Below are 18,632 nucleotides of genomic sequence, written 5' to 3' on the forward strand. Positions count from 1 at the left end.
GGAAGTACGCCTTCGATATCTGGCCGTCCAGGGGGAAAGATTGTTCAAGCTCGGGCGAACCTATCCATAAGGGCGAGCTTGAGGAGAGCAGGTGAGGCTCCACATCATCTTCATGTTCGACAATGCTCAAGCCGCACGCTGCAGTCGATAGTCCCGACGACATGATTCTCAGGCTACGGCAACTCCAGGGATGTCTGGCAGATGTTCGCGCGGAATTGAATGAGTTGCGTTGCGAAAAGGATCAGCTCCACCAAACCATCCGTGACCAAAAGACCAAGATCAACAGGCTAGAGTCATCGCGGATTTTCCAAGCAAAGGAAATCAACGACTTGAAGCGTAATCTCCAGATTTTGACATGCAAGATTTGAAGGAATGTTGAGGGGTTCGGGGAGTACTCGGGGCGTTCATGCTGGTATTCTAAGAATGTTTGGTACAGTGTGCCTATGGCGTTGCGGCTGTACCTGTCGGTCCTATAAAATCCAGTAGACAGCAAAAGAGACCTTTTGACCAAAGCGCATCGTTTGGGAAAGGAAGTAGAGATGTAAATGACTCAGATCAATTGACTTTCTGGTCGGCACACCAATCGGCATCAGCGGGTGTGTATGTATCTGGCAGTCGCGACTGAATTGAACTGACTGACGACACCACAACTAAACCCCACCTGCCCGAAGTTCAAAGCCTCTACTTGACACAGGCAATTTCGACTACAATTTCGAGCTGCACATCGAAGTGGGTGAGTTGTTTGCAGACCGTCAATGCACCGACCTGATTCCATTTCCAGCGACTTGAAAGGACCTTCCAGCTTGATCTTCCGACCATGCGTGTGAAGTACTTTCCGGAAACGTCTCCTCGTGATTCCGCGGAATCAAGTGGCAGCACAGACATTTCAAGCACCACTGGAGAGGCCCATGTCGCTGAAGACGCCGAGTTTGACTCAATGTACGATTTGACGGATGATGGCTTGTCCAAGGAAAGACCGTCGCATAAGCTCTCGAGCTCCTCTAGAATTTCTGCCACCGAATCAGTCCTTCGAGCGCAATTAAGGAGGCTGCAGAGCGAGAAAGAGTTCCATGTCAAAAAGATTGCGGACCAAGGCCGTCTCATACGCAGATTGAGCGACGCAAAACCGCTAAATGTCCCGGATGCCGCTGACATGCAAACGAAACTGCGAAGCCTCCAAGAAGACGTCCAACGCGAAAGGCGAGTACGGCTCCAAGCCGAGACGTCTTGCAAAAAGATGAAACTGGCTCATTCCAAAAACATTGCGTTCCAAAAACATCAGATCAACACCCTACTCATCCAGAACACATCCAAAACCGAGCAGATCAAGGCGATGAGGAAGGATATCAAGAGACTCGACAAGGAAAGGCAACACTTCAAGCTCAAGTACGAGGTGGCTTTGTTCTGGGATACAGACTGAACTTCACCCACTCGGCCGCAAGTGATTTCGGTGCCGAAAACTTTTCCGATTCTCCTCCTACTTGCTTGCGCGCCACATCATTCCCTGAAGACCCTCGTCCACAATATCGAAAATCGCACCGCAGGCTGCAATGAACATGCCGCGATCGGTCTGCCGCGTAGCACGGAGCATCCTGGACAAACTGACCAAAATACGGACAGCGGGCCGGCCCGTCACCGCGGTCCCCCACCTCTTCCAATTCTGTCCACTCCGAGCCCACAAGGCCATGGACTGGTCCAGGCCTTTCCCAGTCTCCCCTGCCCACCCATTCGTCCGCGTGTGGGTGAGTGGTAACGTGACCCACCACCAATCCAACAACCAGCCGACCGCAAGTCATGGATGCCGGCCACTGCAAGGGCGGGACGGACGGATGGGCACTGCTGGGTGCGCCCGCGAAGGAAAGTGGAGCTCGACGAAGACGACCCGAGCGTTGTCCGATGCTTCTTCGCGTCGGACCTCGGCTGGGATCTTTGGAGACAGAGGAGAGGAACGAATCAGAGGATAGTGGCTGTGGTGGCGGGGAGCATGTGTTGGTGAGGGACGAGCTGGTGTTGAAGAAAAAGAGGAGACAGGGAGGAGAGGTTGATGCCACAGGCAGGCAGAGAGCAGAGGCATACAGGGGGGCAATGAAACAACAGAACAGGGAACATTGGAGGTCCACTTGTGGGTTGACGTCATGATGTGCCTGTGGCTGTTGATAGCTTGACGGACCGCCTAGTCGTCAGTCGATGCGTGGTGTTGTTATTTCCGGGAAGCCTGCGAGATGGATGGGAGAACCGCTCGATAGAGATTGGAGACAGGTATCCCCCAAAAAGTGAAAGTAGATGGTCGCGACTTTGCACCATGAATCTTCCCCCGGGAAGACTTCAGCAATTGGTCACCGAGAAGGAGAAATCCTGTCCCCAGGTCTACGCGGATGCCGATACCGCAAATTCGCACCTAGGTAGCCCCTCAGAAGTGCCTTTCTTAGTGGAGGCAGCCCATGGCTGTGGAAATGTACAATCAACAGTCAACAAGACCCTGAGGAAGCCTTGTCCAACTCCGATGCCAACGCGTCGCCTTGCAAGTAGCTGCGACCATCTCCTGGCCACCTCGTCGAAATGTCGAGGCCCCGCACGCCCCACTGATGCCCATCACCCCGTCAACATCACATCAGTTTGCGGGGGAAAGGCAGCTGCACAGACCGACGCGTGAAAGCTTACCAACCATGCACGTCACGTCCCTCTGGTGGTCGCTTCCCAAACGATGGCATTTCAGTAATCTGGGCGCTTGCGTTTCCCGATTCGGTAGCGACGACGACGTGACCGACTGACGGATGACGGGATGGATGACGGGATAGATGACGGGATGGATTGAGGCCCGGCAGAAGTTCAAGGTGTCTATAGGATGAGTGGCCGGTTGTTTGCTGGAAAGTCCGAGTATTTGAACCTACAGTTGAATCAATTGATCAGCCTCTACAACTACTTGCCTTTTTACCTATATTCATCCTGCATATCCCGTCGACTTGTCCACCTTTTTGCGACCAAATCCATTTTGACATTCAAATTTTCAAAACCTACTCCCAAACGACCATGTCCACGCAAGGAGAAACCATGCGCGCCGTCGCTCTCTCCCGCCACGGCGACGCAACCGTCTTCCACAGCGTCTCGCTCCCCAAGCCCGTCGCCAGTGGACACGACCTCCTCGTCCGCATCCACGCGACGAGCGTCAACCCCGTCGACACCAAGGTGCGCGCAGGCACGTACGACGACTACCAAACAACCTCGTATCCCGGGCCCAGCAAGAACCCGCGCGCCTACTTTGACCGCGCGCCCTCTCCGCCGACGCACGTCTTGGGCTTCGACGGCGCGGGCGTGGTCGAGGGCGTGGGCGAGGATGCGGCAGCTGCCGGGTGGAAGGTCGGCGATGAGGTGTTTTATTCGAGTTCGCCGGTGCGGCAGGGGGCGAATGCACAGTGGCAGGTTGTTGATGCGAGGAGCGTTGCGCGCAAGCCTAAGAATTTGAGTTGGGCCCAGGCTGCTGCTTTGCCGTTGACTTGGATCACGGCGTGGGAGGCTCTGGTGGAGAGGATGGAAATTCGAGAGGGCGAGCAGGCTGGCGTATTGATTGTGAATGGTGCTGGTGGTAAGTTGATCTTTTGTCTCCCTCCTCTGCCGTCTCGGGGACGCGGGAAAGAAAATGGGCTTGCTTTTGCGGCAGCGAGAAAAGGCTCTGGCCAGTTTCTCCCCCTCACCCGCCTTCCCGCGTCTCTGGTAGTGTCCGCGTTCTTGTACTTTGCTTTGCTCACACGCATCTTTCACCTTCTTGTAGGAGTTGGTTCTGTGGCCACGCAAATTGCGCGTCGCATTCTGCGGCTCCCAGTGGTAGTGACAACAGCTTCACGGCCCGAGACAACAGAGTTCAGCCGCTCCATGGGTGCAACTCACGTGGTCAACCACCGCGAGGCTCTGCCGCCGCAGGTCGAGGCGCTACAGCTGGACGTCCCGATCAAGTACGTCTTCATCACCTACCGCACCGAGCAGTACATGGACGCCGCGGCAGCCATCTGCGCACCCTTTGGCAAAGTCTGCAGCATCGTGCAGACCGAGACCCTAGACATGTACGGCGCGGAGTGGATGGCAAAGTGTCTGACGTTTGTGTGGGAGCTGCTGGGCGCGAAGCCGTGGTATGGCGTCGACGTCGAGAGCCACGGCGAGATTTTGCGGCGCTTGGCGGGTTGGGTCGACGAGGGAAGGATTGTAAGCCATTTGCGGGAGACGTTGCCGTTGACCGTCGAGGGCGTTGTAAAGGCGCACCAGGCGGTCGAGGCTAGCAGGGTGATTGGGAAGGTTGGTTTGGAGGTTCCGGGCGAAGGATGTTGTACGTGAGAGACTGCCGGCCGGTCCTTTGGTGGGTCGAAGCGAATCGTAGATTTAATGAGCCCGGTGCATCACAAGAGGGCAATCCGGGATGCTGCTCCCACTTTTGATATTCTCAGTGTGACTTGATCATGACTGAATGCAATGCCAAATCATCACATTGACTGTATAATCGGTTGTCAGTGTACCACAAGTGGTCGAAGAGACCCGCCTGGACGTTGAGAGAGACGGCCAGGTTTGCCCAAAGCGGGAGGCCCAATTGGCGTGCCGCAACCTCAAAAGCCATTGTGCATCATCAGAAATACCATGATGCACTTCAACGCCACAATGACCCAATGCTTCTGACACTTTGAACGTGCAAACCTCGTCGTTTGCCATCAAATCACGGATGTAGGGCGCCGAAGGCGTCAGACACTGGCTACGAGGGCCAGTTGCGGAATGTGATCCTCTCGAAATTTCACGATTCGAAGGGCGTCGCGGCAATGGATCCGAATCGAGGCGAGACGGAAGACGCAGAGAGCCGTGGCGTGGACGTGGAGGCGGTGTTGTCCAGTTACTGTTGCTGCAGCGGCTTCGACCATCAGCAACGCCATTCGAAAACATGCGCGAAATAAAGCGCTAATTGGATTGAAAGGCGCTCCATGCATACGTCAGGCGGAGGCTTCTTGGAGGCTGCTCGACATGTAGTTTGGGAGGTGCGAGGCGAGTCGAATGACATGTACAAGCTGCCAGGTTCTGTTGTTCGTCGCAGCGTGGATAGCTCGGTTTCATGCCAGGATATCACTCATTCCGCGGCAGTTGTCCAGATACTTGAGCAATGTGCCTCGCAAACGTGTGCCCGCAGTATGAGACTGAAGCAGCAGGCTTCATCGAATTCGTGTTTCCTCCGTACAGACGGGAGCCGACCAACAGCGGCAGACGCTAGCTTCCCGGGGCCCGCATTTCTCAACAACAGTCACGTGTTTCAACGCTTCATCGTGATCTCGATCCTCGACGGCTAGGTGGTGGGGTATCGGTGTTGATGTCGAGGCGAGCAGAGTCTCGTGCATCTTCTTGTCATTTTAGGTAGTCCACGAACTGCACCCTCGTCCACCGGTGTCCGGCCCATGGCGCCATTCCTGGATCCCTGCAGCCGCCGTGATGGTGCTGCTGACGTCTTTGCTTTGGTGTCGTTGTTTTGTTGTCGCAGTCTAGTAGGCGCCAGTGTGGCTGGTAGCCCTCGAAAAAAGCCGGCGCCCCCTTGTTGGAACTCGCCCTACTTGTAGCTCCTCTCCCGAGGCCCAAGAACGATTTGACTTTTTTGGAAGAGCCGCAAGCTTCAATATTGTGCGAGATCTTCTCTCCAGGTTTGCTGTCATCCCTGTCCGTGATCCTGTGCGGCATTGAGATTTGAAATCCGGAGCAGACAGAGGCTGATGAGGGTATGAAGTCATAGGTACACAAAGTCAGACTGCAAGGACAGCATGGAAGAGCCGCAGCCCCCCCAGTTGGACAACGGTCCGCCCGAGCGCCACTGGAAAAAAAAAACGCCACCCGTTTGTCGTTCAAGGCTTCACCTGTCTTAGGTCCCGGATCTGCAACAGGGAAACTTGGCGTCTTTGCGCTGCTGACGTAGGTCCTCTGGGTCCATGGGAGCATGGCCGGCGGATCGCCCCGTCCCCGTCATGCATGCCACCCTTATAAGACCTGTTTAGCCTCCTGTCCCTTGAATCATAGGTGCATTGGTCCCTCTTCACGATTGCACCTGTTTTTCGAAACGGGGTAACCCACGCTCTTCGATTCTTATGGACTTTTCCAGCCCTGTAGCGTGTGAAGAGATAGTATGTATCCCTTAACGCTTGCTCGTCCTCCCCCGGCTCGTGGAGGAGCTGATATGTCATGGCAGAGAGCCTTCCTTCTTCTTCAAGTTTGTTCCGTTATGAAAGACAAGGGCCAGCCCGTAATCCCTGTTTGGCGTGATGTTCTTAGGAGAAGTCATCACCTTGGGAGGCCCTGTTGGAAAGAAAAATTGCCAAGATGATGATGAAAGAGCAAGACGACCTGGTGTGGTATATGGATGAAGCAACAAGACAAACACCGAAAACCCCGTGACACCACAAATGCACGACTCCCAGACTCCTTGCAACAGTCATATCTATGCCCAGTCCTCCTGGTATAGTGAGTCGGCTTCGACAGTCATCGACCTCCTCGGGGATCTACTGCCAGCGCTTCGCGCGTGAATATCAGACGGTTGATCAAACCTGGCATTACTTATTAGGCCTGGAAACTCGGCCGACCCAATCGCTGGACTCGCACTGGGCCTGGTGTTTGGAGCCGGTCTAGCCTGAGATGCTGAACGCACGTTGGCACTATTGCAGACCTTTTGAGCCTGGGCGTCGATAAAAGCATCGATGGGACCAAATTGACAATTGGAATGTTGGAACACCTTGTTCTTGAGATCAAAGGCTTCGGACCTGAGGAAGCCCAATTCGACCTGATACATCCGGTTTGTTGCTTCTAGGTCTCGGCATTGCTCCTCCAGGTTGGTTACCCACTCCTTCTTCTTCTCCCGACACTTGTACGCCGCCTTTCGATTGCGCTCCAAAAACGATTGGCGCTTCTGGGCCTCTTCCGGATCGGACTCGTCGGCTGAAGCCTTCCTTGGTTGTCTTTTTGGGGAGCTGGCCTTCGACTTGGCCGCACTCGAAGCCCTCTTCTGCCTCTTATCCTTGACATGGTCGGCCTGATCCGGTGCATTGCTTTGACCCTTGCTGGCATAGCTCTGGACTTTTGGATCGACATCTCTCTTCGGAGTATTGTCGCTGTCGGGGGTGTATTGTCCATGCTTCTCCCGAGCATCGCCCAAGTGCATAGGAAGAGGACCAGAGGGAGGTGAGGTGGCTGAAAGCACATTCTCACCAGATGTCGAGTATCCTCCGCCTCCAACGTTGTAAAGAGCCTGAGGCCGCACTGTTGGTAGTGGTTCGGCGAGTGACAACCCGGAGGACGACGTTGAGGGCGGGACGCTGCTGGCGGGGAAGAAGGGTGTTTGATGCGACAGAGATGATGGCAGCACCAGAGAATGCTGAGAGAAGGTGATGCCGAGGAGACTGTTATCGTCATCTGGTGCCCCGCCGAATGCGTCGTCGAAGTTGTAAGTACTTTGCTGGACGTTGTCGTCCATGGTGAGGGGCTTCAAAGAGCTTGGAATCAGGAGAAATGGAGAGTTGGTCTCCAGGATTTACTCAGTGGCGGTCGAGTTGGTCTTCTTATCGAAGAGGTGGGAATGGTCGACTCGGGTGCGCAGCCCTGCGTATACACCACTCCTTTTGAAGCGACGGTCAACGGATTGGATATCGGAAGACAAAGTTTTTTCTTTTCCGACTAGGCTCATCTACAGGTGCTGGACGACGGTGAGTGGTGCTTGGTCGACAATGCAGGCAATGCTAGGACAGCGCCAAACGCCAAATGCAATGCAGAGCTGATGGCAGGATCAAAAAATTGAAGGGATTCTCTGGCGAGGTGGAGTTTTCAGAATCGGGGGGCGGGTGATGAGCGTTGTCGGTGAGGTAGGTTGATGGGTCCGGGGTAGTGACGAAGGCAAGGCAAGAGCGAGACGAAGACAACTCGACAACCTAAGGGTAGGTGGGCGACGAGCGAGGGGCGAGAGTCGAGACTTCAGGGTAGGGCAGAAAGAGAAGTGTGCGAGCGAGTTTCCAAGGCACAAGGGACTGCGGTGGACTGGCAGTGCCGCGGAACGCGCTCCGAGTGGCTCTTGTTGGTCGCCCGACGCCTCACCTCTGGTCGGATTTGAAGAATCAGGATGGCATTCTTGATATCGCATGGCAAAAAGAGTGGGAAAAGGGCAAAATTGCACCCTGCAGGCTGTGGAATGCCCGTCGCCCTCGCCACCACCGGCGTTTTGTTTGGACGACGTTGCAGCAGCTGACGTGCACAGGTGCTCATGCAGTCAGTCGTTGTTGTACTGCTGCATGTATACGAAAGTTGTTGCAGCCAGGGCTCGTGGCCCTCTCCCTGCTCCCGCCGTCCCTGAGCTCCCGTCTCTCTACCGGCCGCCAAACGCTTATTTATTTAGAGCCTCTATCGCACCTCCCGTTCTGCCTCCTGTCGACAGATGAGCGGACCAGAAGAGTAGAGAGTGCCGGCGCTACGCATCGTCGCACAAGCCACGCACGACGTCACGGTGGAGGTCATTTTTCAAATGCACCCGTGTCAGTATACCATCTCTCAAAAAACACTGTCAGCGCCCCTCCAAACAAACCCTTGCAGCCCGGCCTGCTGTGACGCAAATACCCGCGGAAAAACAGGACTTGTATGATGCAACCCCGGAATAATCCACAGTCTTTCTTTCGGCCATTCGCCCGGGCAGTGCCCAACGAGAATTGGTAAGCGAACCAACCGACGGGCATTGCAACTATGTACTAATTGGAGACTGTGCCCGGCCTTGGTGCATCGTTTCCTCATTCTTCAAGCTATGCACACACGTGCTGACAAGAGCCTCTCTGGACTTTTCTAGAGACCATGTATCGTCAGTACGTCATTATCTGCCCAACATCTCTCCAACGCGATAGACGTTTCCCGATAAACATAAACGTTTATACCCAGGCGGAACAACGTCAACGCGCATTACAATGATATCAGCGGCAGGTCTAGGCCAGGCAAAGTCCCTGCTCCAAGCAAACCATAACCACACATCTGGGAAAATACATTCTCTGGACCATCTAGACCCAAGCAAAAAATCGAATTTCCTTTTGGCCGCCGCCTTGGGCAGCATCATGGCGGAACCTCAAGCGATGCCAGCCAGGTGTGTGGAGAAACTGCCAATCGTGAATGATGGAGATATCGAACTGTGGCAAATAGAAATAAATTGTAGAAGAACTTGAATATACAGCCAGATGTCACGTGTAGTCCCTGGTTTTGACCAATGACGGCCAAGACCGACCGACTCCCGACTCTTCCCTTGGCCGACGCCACCAGCACCTGCAAGCAACCCGGCGTCAACCGCTCCTTTCCCCATTCCGCTCGCTGCCCCGTCAAGTCCCCGCCGATCCCGTCCTGGTTTCTCTGTTCCATATCTGGCATATCACCACCATCAGTCATCAACTTTTTCTCAGATGTCGACTGGCATCGCCACTACGGCCTCGCCTGCCTACCCCACTCCTGCAAACCACAATCATGGCCCTGCGTGCCCTTCCTGCGGCACCTCTGTGGCCGACCTCGCTGACGCCTACCCCGGTTATGCCCAACAGAGAATCGCAGACCTCGAGGGCCAAGTGAGGCTGTTGACCGAAAAGGCCTCTTCGGCAGGTACGGCGCCCAGCGTCTGCACACCATCCACCACGTGCATTTCGCTAACCTGACCCGCAGCTGACAAGCTCGCCGACTATGAGGACGAGTTGCGCCGCTTGAAAGCCCGCCAGTCCTCCGGCGCCGCCTCTGACGCCGCCGACGAAGCTAGGCCCCATACTGCCAACTCCCAGGGACGAGGCTCGCGCCTTTCCAATCTACTGTCGCGTCGCAAGTCCTCTTCAGCACTCCATGCCCCGCCTCCACCTCTCCCGACTACTACTCCTCCTGTTCCCCCGAATCCTCCGGTTTTACCACCCATCAAACACATCGACGAGGAGCTGCGCGAGACCCGGAGTGCTCTTGACAAGGAGAGGGCTTTGCGTGAGGAGGCAGAGGCCAAGATTGCAAAACAGGATGCTGATGTCGAGGAGCTGACCGCGTCGCTCTTCCAAACTGCCAACGAAATGGTTGCCAACGAGCGGAGAGCCAAGGCAAAACTCCAGGAGCGCGTAGACATTTTGGAAAAGCGGGATCAGGAAAAGAAGATCAGGCTGCAGAGACTGGAGGGCGCAGTGCAGCGCATAGACAGGATCCACGGGCTTTTGGCCTCCTGAGCCCCTGCCCTTCACAAGGGAAGTCTCTTGGGGACTGCCTTGCCACTCTCCACCTCTCGCCTTCATACGCCATCACACATGTTCTCCTAAAAAGGGCGGGACCCAGGAAATCACGATACGAATCATGCCACGACTTCCTGCGCGCTAATCAGTCGCACAGCCTGGATAGACGCGTTACGAAATTGTTATGCTACAATGAACTGGGACTGCACGATATCTGACTGCATAGTAATTGCAGCTGGCAAAAGTTTCAGACCTTTGCCTTGAAACCACGGCTTGAAACGTCCTGTGGACGTCTGATTTTGCTTTGCCCTGGTTGAGCAGGCCTCCAGAATTCGAGAAAGGGTTTCACAGTCCCAGGCTTTGTTGAGCAGGAATGCGCCTCCAGCTCTGGAATGCCCTCCGCACATATGTCCCCGAATTCCGGGACAAGCAGAGGTCTAGACCTTTGATCGATTCAGACTCGGACCCTGTCCTTTGCAACTTTTTGAATTACTCGAATTCGTTGGTTGTCAAGCGAAACAAACAACCTGAGACTGGATGTGCTTTTGGACTTGAGCACTGAATCGCGGCTTTGGATTTGAGTAGACACCTGATCCGGGTGCCCGCGGTGTCTAGCTGCAACTTTTGCGGCACGATGGCCTTGGGTGACCACCGGAAAACAAAAATCGCAGTTTGCGGCAATTCAAACGTTACTTTGTCCTTTGTCCATTGCATCTGCTTCGCGTTTGCGCCATGCTTTTTCCACAAAGTGTCGTACTTATCGAAGTCAGCTCGACTGCTCTTCGTCAGTTCAAGAACTTGCTACCCTCGAAAAAGAAATTCCGTCTCCGCCTCTTTTCGCATTACTGCGCGACGTGTCTCGAGGCTTTGGCATAAAGGATGAAAGAAGCGGTGGTCGGATGGCTAGTTGTGTCGACGCTTGGACAGACCGCGCCCGACTAAAAACAGAGCACGCATTTTTACAGACGTTGCACGCTGGTCGACCAGAACCTTGCAACATACTTTTCTCACGCCCCCTCTCATTACTGGAGCTAACCACGGCCTTTGCCTCACAGTAGTAGTCGCATGGTATCAAGCTGCTTGAACGGGCGTTACCAAGTGACCAAACCAACCAAAGTCACTCGCCACACGATCAGCTATGTAGCTGGCACTTGATGCACTACAGCAGGACTCTAAAATGCCACATCATTCATGCGCCGAGGGCGGGCATGCTGCTTTGGAAACTGTTAATCCAGTTGTCGACGCATCGAGGTGCTTCTTGCCGGCCACTCCCCCCGCTGATTGCCTTGCAGGATCATTCACGTTCCAATCAGTACAACAATTGCACGCACGCGAATTCAGGTGGTAATCGGCCATGTTTTTTGTTTCCATTTGCTGGACTCGATATATATCTATAAACCCAAAAGCGAGGTAGGTATCTAAAGCGATTGTAAATCCGATCCGTCCATCCATCTATTCGTCCACGCGAAGATCTATCCACAACGAGAGAAAACAAGGAGATGAGAGATGGAACCAAGCAGGGGGGATATCCAGAATCAGACGCAGCGGAGGCAAGTGTTGAAAGGGATAAGGAGAACAGGAATTGAGGCGCAAAAGACAGAAAAGGGGGGTAAAGGAGGAAAAGGGAAAAGAACAACTTCGACCCACACAACTCCAAGACGCACTTCGCTAGACTGAACGCTGACCACGCAAATACCTCGCCGTATGTACACCACCAGCAACAAGCCCCATTCGCGGCCGATTGCCTACCGCACAGCCCTCACGACGGCCTGGAAAACACTTCGCTCCTTTGCCCTGAGCACCTTCTCCAGCTGGCCCAAGACCATCGAGTGCGTGAGGTTCTCAGCCTCGCCGCCACCAGCACCTGCGCCGCCATCGACGCCAGCCATGCCAACGGCACCGCTGTCCTCGCTGGCGGCCGCCGCCCCCGCCGCGGCCGCGGCAGCACGCTCGTCGAAGCTGCGGCCGCATTCGCGCAGCGCGTCCGCCATGGCGTCGACCAGCGTGCGCACGCGCGCCAGCTCCGTGAAGATGATTTGCATGCGCGTCTTTGCGTCGTTTCGGAGGCTCGCCATCATCATCGATGGCTGCTGTGGCTGTGGCTGTGGTGCTGCTGGTGGCGGCGGCCCGAAGCCCGCAGCTGCTCCCGCCCCGTGGTGGAGCAGATTTGCACTGGGCGTGGCAATGGGGGCGCCGTGCGTGCTCGTGGCCGCGTCGATCCCGAGGCCTGACAGGGCGGCGAGGGCGGGCGCGATGGTGTTGGTGGTTGGCATGGTCGGGGGCAGTGAAGACCCCGTCGTCGTGGGAGGAGGGGGCGGTGACGTGCTGGTGCTGCTGGCTGTGCTACTGCTGTTTCTGGTACTCGAGGCTGCGGTAGTTGACTGGTCGCCAGCGAAAGATTGCAGCACGCACTTGTAGCTGGCGATGAGAGAGATGGTCAGGATGGTCAGGATGTGCGGAGTGCGCATTTCTTGCATGCAGACGCCGCACTGCAGGATTTGCGCAATCGAGTCGACGATTGTCTTGTTCCGAACCAGAATGCGGATTTGCGATGGCACTGCTGGTCCTCCCTCTACTTGTGACGAGTTCACTTGGGCCATCATTTCCAGCACTCGCGCCATGCAGTCGTGCTGCGTCGAATCGTTTGTCCGCACCGTCCCCGTGCTGGAACTGGAAGTCGACATGGCAGACGGCGAGCCGTGAGAAAGCGGTACTGCCTGGTTGTAGGACTGTTGTTTTTGTTCTCCTAGTCCAAACATGCCATCGTTGCCTAGCATGGCGACGTCCATGTCGTCCATGGCTCCCATGGCAGCCCCATCTCCGCCAGCGTACCCCGAAAGATCTGCAAAAGCCCCGACTCCGGCGCAATCAAGGCTTATTTGGTCTACCCCAAAGGCGTTGGGAAGAGGTCCGCATGCAGGATACATGTCAGGCAGCGGTTGTGCCATGTACGGCATTGCAAAGACGTCCTGCGAGAACAGACCTGGAAAGCTACCACCCGTGGCATCCGAGCAGCTCCATATGCCGTCGTTCCATGGAATCTGCGGTGAAGGCGTACGCAAGTTCTGGTCCATCCGCGGAAATTGGTGGTGAGATGATGTTCGGCCGTGGCTGCTCGTGGAGTAGCTCCTTCTCAGGTCTTCGTGCGGTTGCGAGGGCGATTTCCGAGGGGAACCGGCGCCGGAGCTCTTCTTGGTACTGCTGATACTACCTCCAGTGGTTCTTTGCTTGCCTTTGCGCATCGACGGACTGTAGTCGCAACGCAGTGATTTTGTTGCGCAACGCGCGCAGACAGGCTTGTCTCGCGTGCAACGGACCTTGGCCTGAGCGCACGAGTTGCAGCTGTCGCGGAGGCGCTCAGGCCGTTTCGGAGGATCCGCACGGCTCGAGGTGTGCATTTTGGATTGGCGAAGATTGCTTGCAAGGAAAAGGACGGGGCTGAGAAAGAAGTGGTAGCACCTCGGTTCAAAGTCGAGGCCAAATTGCTGAGATGGAAGATGGAGGATCCAGACCGGGCTTCCCGACCACGGCTAGCGGGCCTTTAAGGTGAGTCGAATCCATCGGGATAGCCTCGCGTGGAGTGGGTATGATGGTCGGTGGGCGTACAGTAGGTGAGCTTGAGGCTGATGCCTGTGTGGTTAGCCAGGGCAGCAAAGCAACGCGTCGTCGAGGCCCCCACGAGCAACGATCCGACCATCTGCGCGAGCCAGCCAGCCAGCCTCCTCTCCAGGATCACCAAGCAGGGATTTCCGATCATGCAATCGAGAGGCGGTTGTGGTGGTGGAGCAGGAGGTGTCGGTTAGTCAGCGCTAATTGAGCAGGGCACGACGCAGCGTCCTCGACCGAGCATCCATCGTGGCAGGAACCGCAGCTAAGCTTTGGCACATGGCGCCACTGAGGTAACGGTGCGGTTGGCTGGGGCTGGATGGGGCATGCGGCGCGAGAGACTCAGACAGCAACGAAGAAGATGATGTTCCAATGGATGGGGCTGCGCTGCGCTGCGGGCCGCTCCTGAAATAAACGCCCTGCCCTGCACCCACACCGCTCCACTCTTCTTCTGGGGCCAACCCATGCCCTCGGTACAGACAGCGTTGTGTCTCGAATACTACCGGCCACTTATGCATCATTTTCCTCTTCAGGACGGCTTTGAAACAATTCTTCGCTCATCCATCGACTGTGGGTTTTGCTGAGCCTCAGCGTACGGGGCACTGCCATTATCTTCATGACCAAAAAGCTAGACTATAGCCACGCGCTTTTCGGATTTGGACACGTCCAAGACCATTGATGGACGTGATCCTACTCACACCACCTACGTGCTCTCCGCACATATACAGGTACCCCTTCCTTCGCTGCACTGTTTAGTCGCCGATGGGGTCCAAACAACTTCGTCATTCTTGACTTGACTCGTGGGATGCTGGAGCCAAATGACGACTCTGCACAGCAGCCAACCAAGCTTTTGACCTGCGAGACTGCGAGGGCCGCTTCGCGGAATGAGGATTTTGTCGTCTTACACGAGGTGCTTGGGCGAAGCTTCTCCTGTGCCTGATGCTCCTCGTCGTATGAGCAAGCATGGCAGCACGGCTTACATATCCAACTGGGCGTGCAACTTGTCAAGATGAGCCTGGTCAGAGCTAGCTAGCATTTGATGGTTTGCAAGTCCGGGGTAGGTCTCAGGTCGTCCGCCATCTCACAGACACAGGAGAACTTGGTCATACGCGTCTTCGGCCTCAAAAGAGTCCGAATGAAGTCGACGGAGAAAGGACCGGCGTTTTCGTTTTCTCCTCCCTTTGCACGCCCTATCGATCATATGGCTGGCCAGATGAGAGACGGTGGCTTCACATATCGCGTCGGTGGCGTCCCCAGAGACCAGTACTAGAGGGTTGAAAACATGCAATTGGTCCGTTGCCTGCTTCGGTTCGGACAACACATGGCAACTGTTGCGATTCGGGTGTAGATCACTTTCCTCCGACTACGTGGAATCTCTGAGCACAAGCAGCACTTGCGAAACGACGAAAGACAAAGACTCGAGGATCACATGCGGAGAACCAGGCCTTGAGACTCCCATTTTCCTTTCAACCACCATGACACCAAACCTGAGCCTGTACCTGTATTGCGGAAACACCACGGCAACATGCGGATAGAAGACACGCCTCAAAGTTGAATTCATGATTGGTCAGTCAGATGGTAATTGTCTTGGTTTGAGGAACTCACGCAAATTGGCATCAGCAGATGGCTCGTACGACGAATCTCGGAGCTTTAGTGTTGTCAGATAATGAAGTCTGCAATTGATACCTGAGAAATTTTGCACAAGACACTCACTTGCCACCAACAGGTGCTGCGTCGATATCAAGGCTGGTTTCTGAAGCTGGGGCTTCGAATCCTATACTCCCTCCTGGTTGATAATTAACCTTTTTTGAGAACTTTGTGCCGGGAGTACGTCATCGGACTTCTGAATGCAGACAGTGCCTTACCAGCACCACCGTATTTGTGCAACTGAAGTTGATAATCAACTAGCGCTGACATGATCGGATGGGGTACAAACAGGGGGTGCGCAAGGCAGTGAGCATTTTCCGCCCCGCCAGATGCCTGCATGCCCTGCACCGAGTCGAGCGACTTTGCTCACTGCAGCGAACATCACCTCCCCTTCTCATCATCAACACCAACTTCCACCTTGCATTTCTTGACTCGCGCTTTTGCTCCACGTGGAGCAAGGGTGGAATTCATAGAAACAAAACCCACTTGTCCCTGATCCCCGACTCCGCCTCCACTCCACCATGGCAAGGGCGAAACCGAAACCGAATGGAGACTTTTCTCTCCTAACCCATCGACATCAACGTCACTTCCAACACAACCAACATATCCTGAGCATACACCTCGATGCCCGCAACGTTCGAGCTACTATTTCCCGACGACGACACTCCAAGCCCTAATGCGAACCAATCAACTGCCTAGAGCACCAGACAAAAGATAAAAAGCAACCAAACAAGTCCGAGAAGCAGCCGCAGCCTGCCTGCTCGTGCCACCGTGGTGGTCCCTCCATCCTCCTTCCTAAGCCCTATCATAGCGACAGCCCGAAGACCGACACCGACCCAAACCTACCTTTGACTCGATCCGCCGCCGTCCGTGACTGACGTGACGCCAACACCGAAGGCAAAGCCCTTTTATTCCTTCGCTCCACCGAGTACCGACCACACCCGACGGACCGCCCTGCCTTGGCCTATCCTGCCTTGATCTGGACCCCGAGAGACAGGCGGTAGACGATTGTCCGTTGGTTCGGATGGATCAGACCATCTTCTCTTCTCGTCCGACGTGCCTGCCTGCCTGCCTGCCTCGTCGCCGTGTCAGATCCGCCTTCAACCTCGTCGACCTACCCACCTGTCGTGCTACGATCCTTGAAACGGCCGTCGAGTGCCACACCAGCTACCGGCAGTAGTCAGCCATCCACGTCGATCGACTGACTGCCGTGCGCGCCGTCTCCTCGTGTCGGAACAAGTGGGACCCCCGTGTCCGTCCGTCGGTACCCCGGGCCCGCTTCCCCAGCCGGCGCGGACGCGGCGACACAGAACCGGCTTGTAGGTAGGTAGGTGCTTTGACAACTAATCCTGTTTGCACGTTTTCTTCCTGCAAGATGCCGTCTGGAGATCTCTCTCTCTGTTGGGTCGTTGGGGCGGGGTCTGATGAGAATCAGATGGTCTCTCCTGTAGTGAGTGTCCGGGTCTTTGTGCTCTTGCTTCCTCGTGCCTTCTCGACTGTCCTATCTTCTCCGTCGTGGCCGCAGAACAAAGACGGCGGACATACCGACATACCGACATACCGACAAGCGGCCAGGCCCGTGTCCATCCAAACGTCCAATCTTCAGGCCGACACCATAGCTGTAGATCGCGAAACAGGGCACTGCTCCACGCCACGTGGGAATTGCGTGCAGCTGCAGCTGTCCTCTGCACCAGCGACCTACTACAGCCAGCAACGTAACCTAGGGCTGATCCGACGGTAAGACCAGGACAAAGTCATCCACCATCCCCATCTCTGCACCTCCACATCCCCAGTCTAAGTTGCACCACCGGTTTCTGTGACCAGGCAGGCGCCGTTGCTGTCGCGCTGATGCTGCCGTGCGACCAATGGCGTCGTGAGCGTCCGGACCCGTCACCGCTCTTTGACTACGGTGGATTGTGGAATGCGAGACGGCAGAGAGGGACAGTGTCATCTTGCGCGTGGCTTGCGATAGGTTGCGCTGGCTGTGGCTTGGAAGCTATGGTGGTTTTAACGGAGCAGAGCTGCAAGCCAAGGACGAGACGGCGAGTGGCGCTTTTGCCAATGTGCTTGCTGATTCCAAGCTTGAAGGCTTGTTGGTCAGAGATCTGCTTCTGGCGACATTTGCCGATCGGGTGGACTTGTGGTTGATAGGCTTGCTCGAGTCGAGTAGAGTAGAGTTGATAAAAGTTGACTTTGCTCATTGCTGTGGCCTCCCTGTTTGTCCGCACTGGTCCGTTCAGCTGGCGGCTTGAATTTGTACAACGCACACTTCAGCTCAAGAAGGACTACCCCACATGAGTTCAATCACCACCTGAGCGGCTCCAATTGATTCCCATGCTCTTTCTTTGAACTCGTTTCTCACTTTCTACTTGTTATCCTCAAGTCTCACAGTACACAAATGCTATTACTTGCCAGTCGAAGTAATCAATACCACTGCATTTGGAGTACATACAGTGACTATAGAAGGCGTTTGACCGCCTTTTATAGACTGTGTTAGTAGAAGCCGTGTGGTCGCAGGTTCTGCAAGTCCTCTCAGCGAACGCCCGCGGACTAACGTCGCCAGAGCGAATGGACTGGTCAGTCACTAGAATCATCCAATTGGACAAGTCCAGAGACTACATAAAAGCAGACGATTTGGTGCGCTGTGAAGATGGGGATCCTGTAAAAGTGAATGAATGGCGCTTTTCAGCTATGGAATTAATTGCGTATGCGCTGACTTGGATATAAGCTGCTGGATTAAGCTGTACGCAATGCAAAAATTGGCGATTCGTAGAGATCGTGATGACATTTCATGAGGGGAGGGCTTGTAAAATCGAGAGACTCGTTGATGCGAAAGAGGCATGTTTACTTTTCTTGGCGAGATTTGCGATTTGTCAAGGTTCGCTGTCGACATGAGGGGTTTCGAGATATTCTCGAAAACGACAACTTTCTCCGGCTTGTTGTGTTTCTTTCTCTACGTTATGTTGGTGTTCTCCCGGTTCCCTTGGATGATACTGGCGCGCGATTGTCGTGTGTGGTCCAGACTTGACGAACGCTGAGCTTCTCAGGAAAGATCTGTCCACCGCGTCTGCAAGGGGGCATCGGCACCCATCAGTTGCCACCACCTTCTCCATGAAGAATGAGTGCCACAGTGCTATTCATCCATCCGTCGACCGT

The 18,632-nt window shown here is 55.1% G+C and overlaps 6 protein-coding genes across 6 annotated transcripts; 3 read left to right on the plus strand and 3 right to left on the minus strand.

Annotated features, from left to right (window-relative positions):
- Positions 1-592: 592 nt before the first annotated feature.
- BKA78DRAFT_163397 (uncharacterized protein) lies at positions 593-1,606 on the plus strand. Its single transcript, XM_066883140.1, has one exon. The coding sequence runs from the start codon at positions 818-820 to the stop codon at positions 1,418-1,420; it is 603 nt and encodes a 200-aa protein (XP_066742601.1). The 5' UTR covers positions 593-817; the 3' UTR covers positions 1,421-1,606.
- A 1,445-nt stretch (positions 1,607-3,051) lies between these two features.
- On the plus strand, positions 3,052-4,326 carry BKA78DRAFT_253764 (quinone oxidoreductase; the record flags this gene model as incomplete). The annotated part of the gene is made up of 2 exons (XM_066884846.1): positions 3,052-3,583; positions 3,770-4,326. 2 exons carry the CDS (start codon positions 3,052-3,054, stop codon positions 4,324-4,326), a joined length of 1,089 nt encoding a protein of 362 aa, XP_066742602.1.
- A 60-nt stretch (positions 4,327-4,386) lies between these two features.
- On the minus strand, positions 4,387-5,230 carry BKA78DRAFT_163394 (uncharacterized protein). The gene is made up of 2 exons (XM_066883139.1): positions 4,967-5,230; positions 4,387-4,888 (listed from the first exon to the last, which is right to left on the minus strand). Exons 1-2 carry the CDS (start codon positions 5,086-5,088, stop codon positions 4,447-4,449), a joined length of 564 nt encoding a protein of 187 aa, XP_066742603.1. The 5' UTR covers positions 5,089-5,230; the 3' UTR covers positions 4,387-4,446.
- Positions 5,231-6,451: 1,221 nt separating this feature from the next.
- On the minus strand, positions 6,452-7,480 carry BKA78DRAFT_354279 (uncharacterized protein; the record flags this gene model as incomplete). The annotated part of the gene is made up of 1 exon (XM_066891704.1): positions 6,452-7,480. The coding sequence occupies one exon, from the start codon at positions 7,478-7,480 to the stop codon at positions 6,452-6,454; it is 1,029 nt and encodes a 342-aa protein (XP_066742604.1).
- Positions 7,481-9,092: 1,612 nt separating this feature from the next.
- BKA78DRAFT_297098 (uncharacterized protein) lies at positions 9,093-10,220 on the plus strand (the record flags this gene model as incomplete). The annotated part of the gene is made up of 3 exons (XM_066886716.1): positions 9,093-9,121; positions 9,254-9,624; positions 9,685-10,220. 3 exons carry the CDS (start codon positions 9,093-9,095, stop codon positions 10,218-10,220), a joined length of 936 nt encoding a protein of 311 aa, XP_066742605.1.
- Positions 10,221-11,968: 1,748 nt separating this feature from the next.
- Positions 11,969-13,621, minus strand: BKA78DRAFT_354281 (uncharacterized protein; the record flags this gene model as incomplete). Its single annotated transcript, XM_066891705.1, has 1 exon — positions 11,969-13,621. The coding sequence occupies one exon, from the start codon at positions 13,619-13,621 to the stop codon at positions 11,969-11,971; it is 1,653 nt and encodes a 550-aa protein (XP_066742606.1).
- Positions 13,622-18,632: the final 5,011 nt, after the last annotated feature.

This window comes from Phyllosticta capitalensis (genome assembly GCF_038381095.1).
Source record: "Phyllosticta capitalensis strain CBS 128856 chromosome Unknown BKA78scaffold_7, whole genome shotgun sequence".
Taxonomy (NCBI): Eukaryota; Fungi; Ascomycota; class Dothideomycetes; order Botryosphaeriales; family Phyllostictaceae; genus Phyllosticta; species Phyllosticta capitalensis.